The 8,000-nt window shown below is 30.3% G+C and overlaps 1 protein-coding gene across 1 annotated transcript in view; it reads left to right on the top strand.

The window, feature by feature from the left end:
* LOC106692685 (arylsulfatase B) overlaps positions 1-8,000 on the top strand; it is a 234,311-nt gene that overhangs the window by 74,142 nt on the left and 152,169 nt on the right. Inside the window, exon 2 of the mRNA XM_067049636.1 lies at positions 705-868. Coding sequence (XP_066905737.1) covers positions 779-868 — 90 coding nt within the window. The 5' untranslated portion in view covers positions 705-778. The remainder of the gene's footprint in view (positions 1-704; positions 869-8,000) is intronic.

The following is an 8,000-nucleotide window of genomic DNA, read 5'->3' as shown; positions in this document are numbered from 1 at the left end:
TATATATAGTTTTCAATCCGTCAATTCAACGTCATCTCTTATAAAGCGTTTTATACCAGGGGGTTATACTATTTGTTTTAAAGTGTTAGAGCATAGAGCACACTTGTTTCCAGCCTGACTTTTGGGACATTACGTTCCAAAAACTGTAACTTTTGGAAAATTAGTAATAAGAGTATATGTTGTGTGATAGGCAGTATATGTCAAATGATCTTTTTTTTATATAATGGAGGCAAAATGTAGGTTAAAATATTTTCAAATGTACCTACACTGGTCTAGACTGGATATATGTGTGGCACACAACTGATTCAATTTGTATGTTGTTTTTTTTCTAGTGTTTTTCAATAAGAAGAAGAAGTTCTCCGATCTAATAAATTCCACAAATATGTTATTTTCAAAATTCCAATATTTGAATATTCTAGCTCTTTCTGTAATTTATTCCTAGTTCAACTTGTTTACTAGACAATACAACTCATGTAAGTAGCATTAAGTATCCTACCACTCGTACAAAGGTTTTCTTTTTTCGTTCTTTTTCTTTTTCTTTTTTCTTATTATGAATTTTCTTATGTATTTAGGATGATTTACAGACGGGGAAAAGATTTTTTTTCCTGTTAGTATGGTGCATGCATTAGTATTATGTTAATTCTATGCTAAACAGTAAAGATAGATCTATAAAAGAGTGTTGTTAGCGGTAGGATTGCTTACAGTTGCCGGTGCGGAGCCGACAGGGGGGATAGCTCAGAGTGGTGGAAGGCGACAGTAGTTCAGTCTGCAGCTGCCCATGTTCCTACTCCTCAGCCTCTTCGTGGCCGGCGCCGCCGCCTTCGGGTCGCCCAGGCCGCACATTGTCATCATGATAGCCGATGATCTAGTGAGTACCTTTTTGTCTTATACGCTTTCCAGATTTTTTTAGGAGGGATCAGTTTTACAATTCTTTGCGAAAAACATTTTTCTTTTCACAAAATTCTTGTCAGGTTTTGAAGCACCTGGATATAACACAAAAGTATTTAGAAAAATTAATTTTCCTTTATAAAAAAAATCAGAAAAAAAGTATGATGCAAACTTAGGTATACCTTTGGATTTGACACAGAGAAATAAACAAAACAATCTTCAAAACCAACCAAAAATTTTAATAAGCTATTGTCAGATAATTATTAACAATGAATTGTAGTGAATTTTAGTGATTTAAAATATATTTACTTACTTCCATAGGTGTAATAAAGCAACTTTTAATTATGCTACTGTTAGAGCTGTCAACTGACAGTTCATGGATTCGTTATCTAGAAGGCTCTTTACTACTGTGATTGTGCCCTTTTAAATGTTTTTTTTTTTTCTTGTTGTCTTAAGCATCTGTTGCTTTTTATATGTTAAATAAAATAATTATAGTATTTTAACTATTATGTAATTAATTTATGTTTACAAGCTAAAGTTCACATAAACTTAATTCTCTGATCTAGAAGGCCCCATTTGATTAAAGACAACCCTAATCATTGGGCTAAATGAAATTCCTGTTTATGGCGGTAAAAAATAAAATAATCCATTTTTGTAATCGTACGCCAGTGCAATTTAAGTATATCTTCAAAATTTTCAAATCTTGATCCAAATAATTTTTTTATTTACCTTTCCCATGGCGTTAGATGCATACAGTGATTGTTAGCCTATTAAGTTAAATAATAAAAATAAATTATAAAGATTACAACAAAAAAGAAAAACGTAATTTAAAAATAAAAGAAACACGAAAAATAAAAAATTCTTAGTATACAAAATAAAATAACAAAAATAACTAACTACAAAAAAAAAAAAATAAAAACCACTTGGTATAACTTTCAAGCATACATAGAAATTAAATAAAACTAGTTGAAACATAATAACTAAAAATAATATTTATAATTTTCTTTAGGCTGAAATTAAAAAATTTTCAACACTCTTCTTAAAAATATTGAAAATCATATAATTAATAATGAGAATAAATAATTTTTAATGAAGTCCTTAAACTAATATTCCTCTTTATATAAACAATCGTTATCAATTGTATATGTTTTGGACATTATGAGGATATGTAACAGGAAATTGATCTTACAGTGCTTTAATTTTTCTTCCAAATACACAAATTGGAATTTTCTCATAAAAATCAGCAATGAAATAAAATGATTTTTAAAAATCAAAATGAAGGCCTAAAACGCCGTTTTAATAAAAATGTTATAACACCTCGTTAGTTCAAATTGTTCATTCTTTATAATGAGTAAAATTTATTATTATGTTTTATAGAGCAAGATAATATATTTATTAATGGAATAAATTTATTCTGAACCATAAATAACATTTTCCCAATGCAACAAAAATTTTCTTAGTGATACTTGACAATATCACTGACGTAGTGTCTTTTTAACGGGTTAAAAATTAATATCAACTGCCACAAGTGGGAATCGAACCAACAACATCCTAAGTCGTGCACTCTGGGAATCTTGCCCCATTTTGCTCGGCCGTTATTTCCTCTTACATTTGGGGTTTAAATAAAATTTTAAAAAAATTTAGAAATAGTTAATAAACTATTTAATATTTTATAATCAGGTCCAATTCAGTACCTGAGTTACTAAAAAGACACATGTGCCCTAGAATGTATAGTAATTCACTTCTAATTCTCTACTGAATTGGCTCCTCAGGTCTTAGTACTATGAGTACCATAGTTGCTCAGATGAGGAAAACGTCCTTAAGGCCAACGGTATGACGTTCCCAGACATTTCAAAATATAACCATTACAAAGACAATCATTTTGTAAAAAAATGCAGTTTTTTTCTTCTTTTTTTTTTTTTAAATTAGGAAAAACCAATGCTATCAATCAGTAACAATTGAACTGTAAAGGGAAAATCGGCATAATAAGCCGGTATTTCCTTTGATCTCAGAGTCATTTTCCTTGTCAGTACTTAATAATGTACGTCATACATCCAAATCAGTACATGGTTTTGATTTTTATCTATTTAATTAAGTTCATGATTTAAAATATATTCTAGGAATTTTAGAATTCTCATTTATTGCTGGTACCAAATTTCTTTCTTACAAATTTCTAAGAATATTTTGTTTTAATTTTAGTCTCAGATAAAAGGTTTCAAATTTAGATATAAATCAATTCATCGTTTTTTATATTCAATTAGTGACCTCACATTGTCAGTCAAATCTTGTTGGGATTACAGATTCGAAAACTGCGTAAAAAATGCAATACAGCAAACTTTAGATAATAGCAATAGGACTTTCAGACTAACATTATTTCAATGTCTCATTAATTAGTAGACTAAGTAAATAGTAAAATATCTTTCATGATTATTTGTCACAAAAAATACTTAACATTTTATTCATATTAACAATAGGTTTAGGTATTATATTAAATTTAAGAATGTTTTTTGTTGTTAACATATTCCTTTCGATACTATAGATATGAAAGTCGACTAAATCAGTCCTGATTCGAACTAGTGTCGTTTCTTCCTGAAGTAAACTGTGTACGGTTCCGTTATTTTATGTATACCGTTAATTTGTCGTGGTAATGAAACTATCGTCACTATACTGTTCAACATTTACGATTTAGTAATATTATAAATAGATTCTTCAGTATCAAAATTAAATCGGTTAAATTCAACAAAATTTTAATATATTTATATTTGTAGAGCTAAATTGTGTTTATTTATTTATGTGATTATTTATTATTAGTGAATATTTATTTTTTCACGTTAATATGTTAAAGTATATTTGAAATTTTAATTTAATGAATAGAACACCACCTAAAATATGAACCAATAATTTTTTAATTAAAAAAGCTGTAGGAAATTATAATAGTTTGTATTAAGAAATCATGCTTTAAAAGTTCTAGTAATATTTTTTTTTATTTATCTATTGATATTTACAACTGTATAAAAAATACAACAAGTAAATTTGATCATAATGACATAATGAAATGATACAGGATGTAGAGAAAATGGTAAATGGTGGAAAATGATAAGTTGAACTACTTCTATCATTAATAAACGGATTGAGGTGATGTGGAGTAAGGTAGCGTTTTTGAAGTAAGTGGTCGTTCGTTTTTTTTAAATTTAAACCCTGAACTAACCCTTTGATTGCATCCCAAACTCTCCAGTCCCATATCACAATCCTCGAAGAATGGTGTCGAAATTGGAGGATAAAAATAAATCCCATCACATTTACTCTTCGTCGTAAACCTGCCGACTGCCCTACAGTATACTTTAATAATGTGGCTCTTACCCCTGTAGAACAGTTTCGTTATCTTGGACTACATCTTGACAAACGACTAACCTGGAATCCTCACACAAGACTAAAAAGACAGGAAACTGCACGCAGATTCCGACTATTACAGCACTTACTAGACAAACGGTCTAAACTTCCAACTCATTACAAAAGACTGATCTACATGACAATAATAAGGCCCATCTGGACATACGGAGTTGAGCTTTGGGGCTCCACTAAACATTCGAATTCCTCTCGTATCCAATCTTTACAATCCAAAATCCTTCGTAAAATCCTCAATGCTCCTTATTTTCTTACTAATAAAACCATCCATAAAGACCTAAATGTTCCTTATGTAACCGATCTAGCCCAAACCCGATATTATTCCTTCCATAAAGATGGCCTCGTATCTTCTTTTCAGGCGCCTCGGAGGATTGCCAGGAATGGAAGAGGAAGCAAGGTTAGAAACTAGTGGGTTTGGGTGGTTAGGGAGTTTATTATGGAAGGAATAATATCGAGTTCGGGCTAGGTCGGTTACATAAGGAACATTTAGGTCTTTATGGATGGTTTTATTAGTAACAAAATAAGGAGCATTGAGGGTTTTACGAAGGATTTTTTCAGTAATATAAAATAATTATTGGAAAAAGATAGTTGACCGAATGAAGTAGATTGTAGGAAGATAGTCCGAGTGGGGGTCAATAAAGGTATCAAAATAGTAGAAGAAAACTATTTATTGTTAACAACGTTTCAGTCGTTCGTCGTGTTTCAATCTGACAGCCCTGACGAAGCTCTTCAAAACGTTAGTTGACCATAAATAGTCTTCTTTTACAATTTCGATACCTTTATTGGCCGCCACCCGAAATACCTTCCTACAAAAAAAAAATCATGATAATACCAAAATTAAACATGTCAATGATAGTAGGTTATGAATTTTAGGTTATTTTGCCTATAATTTATTGCAAAATTACTTTTTGATTTTAACATAATATAGAAAATCATTGAAGGTTTATTTTATATATATTCTATATTATGTTAAAGTCAAAAAATAATTTATATATATTCGTATTAATTATATTATATTAATTATTTTTTACGAGTGGTCTTATTCGAATCAGATATTTAGCACTTATAAGATTATAATTTATGTAATTAATTTCGCTAATTTCCCCACAATTTTTTTTATAGCTATTCACTAAATATTTAATTTATGTTCCTTTTTCTTTAGAGATACTCTCCCATTAAACGAGACCAAGAATGTTCTGTCAAGCGTTCAATGGCGAAATCTTGATCTTAATCAGCGACCAGGGCCCAGACTGTTTAAAAAAAGAAAATAAAAGTTCCCAAATATCTGATGAAACCATTCCAACTATTATTATGTTTATGATATGACTATAATTGTATTTTATTATGAATGGCTTGTAAGTGATGATGTGTTAATTATAATAAAAAGATAACGGCTTAATCACGAGAAAAAATCTTTCTAAACTGGTTTATTTCAAAGGAGATTGTCATAATTCCTATACCATGCCAATCTCTTTTGATTATAACAGGTCGTAAACCGGGAGTTATAGCGAATTTTATGGGCATATTTATTTTTAGTTGTTACATAAACAGTTTTTACGTAAGGTTGTGGTTAAAGTAGTATAGCTATTTTGCCTTAATAGTGGAATTTTATTTTGAGTTGAAGTACTCCAATAATAGTGCAGTAATTTTTCTATTATCTATTTCTTATGTATCGTTACTAAATGTCTAATACAAAATATGGAGTAGAATTAAATAAAAACCTGCGATGTAAGAGTGATTTAGAATTATAGCTGTTTAATTACATTGCTAACATTGCTTCAATGAGGTAAAAGGATATTTTATGGATGTTCAGGAGCAGCTTCTATTTTTTTTTATTACAGTAATCACATGCTACGCTCGCCCTAAAAGCTTTACTACCTGGGCCTACCAGGGCAAGTGGGGTACCTAACATTGACGCGTGAGTGAGAGCTAGTAATTGGTTAAACTATTATATTTTAGCTACCAAATGATAACGTGTTCTCGTAATAGATGATTTTATTACCCCTATAACTGTAACACGTTATTACTTTGTAGCTGGTATCCCATAAATCTAATTTAGAATGATAATTAAATTTGATAGTGGTATATGAAAAGTATGTAAACATCGACCGATGGGCTACTAACAAAGGGTGCACTAGACGAGTTTCGGTTAGTGAGCACGGGAAGTAAATCGTAGCCGACGAAAATATAGGGCTCTATTGAGTTCCGGATATCTAGGGCCTGTTTCATAATGAAAGCTAGCAGTATTAGTCTATAAAGCTAATAGTATTAGTCTATAAAGCTAGTAGTATTAGTCTATATAGCTAGTACTATTAGTCTATAAATACAAGTACACAAACTATAAAGCGTTTACTTAGTGTACAAAATCAGCGATATTACATGAGTTTGAAAGTAAAAAATTATCTGACAGAACTGTATAAGTCAGTGAAATTGTACTAAATACAAACTACAAGATTAATGATTGGAGAAGTTTGTCGGGGGGTGCGGTTAGCAAAGAACAACATAAATAAATAAATATTGTTTTGTTTCTGTTCTTTGCTGACCACACCCCCCGACAAATTTCTCCAATCAATAATTTACGGTCAACTATCTACACCTCATTACAAGATTAATATTATTAGTTTTCACTTTACTATGAAACAGGACCCAGGTGGTGACAACATATTAGGCATCTGGTCTCCGCTTGTGAACAATGGAATCTAATGATTTGCTGTCAATAAAGCCGAACGCAAACGCGTTTGTTACATCTTTACATTAATGCCAGAAAGCGAACGTGCAAATGCGAATTAATTGAGATAAAAATTATTGTTATTGTTACGCTGATTCATTCAGCTCATTTATAGTTATATTTGCGGAACAGTAATTATAAACAAAATCATAATAATAAAAAATGTGAATTTTTATGTTTTTTTAAGATTCGATCGCGATGATTCTGACATTAACTCGTAAGAATCAGAAGTCGCTAATCTAGATCCGGGATCTCAGCCCGTCGAGATGAAATAATTACACAAAAAATTCGTAAACACGAACCTTTTAACAGCGGAAACTTGGTGCATTTGCTTCTGTGGGAATTCCAAGAAAAAAGGAAAAACTGGATGTTGCTTCACTTTATCGTAAAACATGGCAGGATTGATAAATGCTTTTTAAACTTTATTAATTAGCGTTAAAAGTAATAATTTACACGGTATTTTACATTGTAAATTAAGTGTATTCCAAAAAAATTTCAGGAAGTCGTAGGGAAAATATTAGCTATCGGGCATGCATGAAGTTTTACCATCCTGGAACAACGTTTGCCTGGGAACAAACATTCCATCTGGCTCATTAATCGCTTAGTGTTAAACATCCATTTTTTAAAAAATATTTTACTCTGCTTAAGAAACATATTTCAAATTACAGTTCAAATTTCAACAAAACAGAATTATTTGGTCTGAAGAAAACTTTTCTATGTTATCTTTATTAAAACTGTTAAAAATTCTACGCCTAAATAGTGAAGATCCTGTTCCTTTGCTAGACTTACTCAAATTTTCGTAGAGGGGCGTTTTTTGAAATAAATAAAATTAAATTAAACAATGTTGAAAAGTGATAATCCATAGGATATCTAAAATTATTTCAATTGAAATATTTTTATTTTATGATGTGCTTGCCAATCAGTTGTTAAAATAAATTTCTTTATATATTTTATTAATCCCATAAAAATGTTTCTCAGA

This window comes from Halyomorpha halys, unplaced genomic scaffold (assembly GCF_000696795.3).
Source record: "Halyomorpha halys isolate HHAL.00 unplaced genomic scaffold, Hhal_1.1 Scaffold67.1, whole genome shotgun sequence".
Classification (NCBI taxonomy): Eukaryota; Metazoa; Arthropoda; class Insecta; order Hemiptera; family Pentatomidae; genus Halyomorpha; species Halyomorpha halys.
The sequence above is the reverse complement of the archived record's forward strand: the minus strand, read 5'-3'. Positions and strand labels throughout refer to the sequence as shown.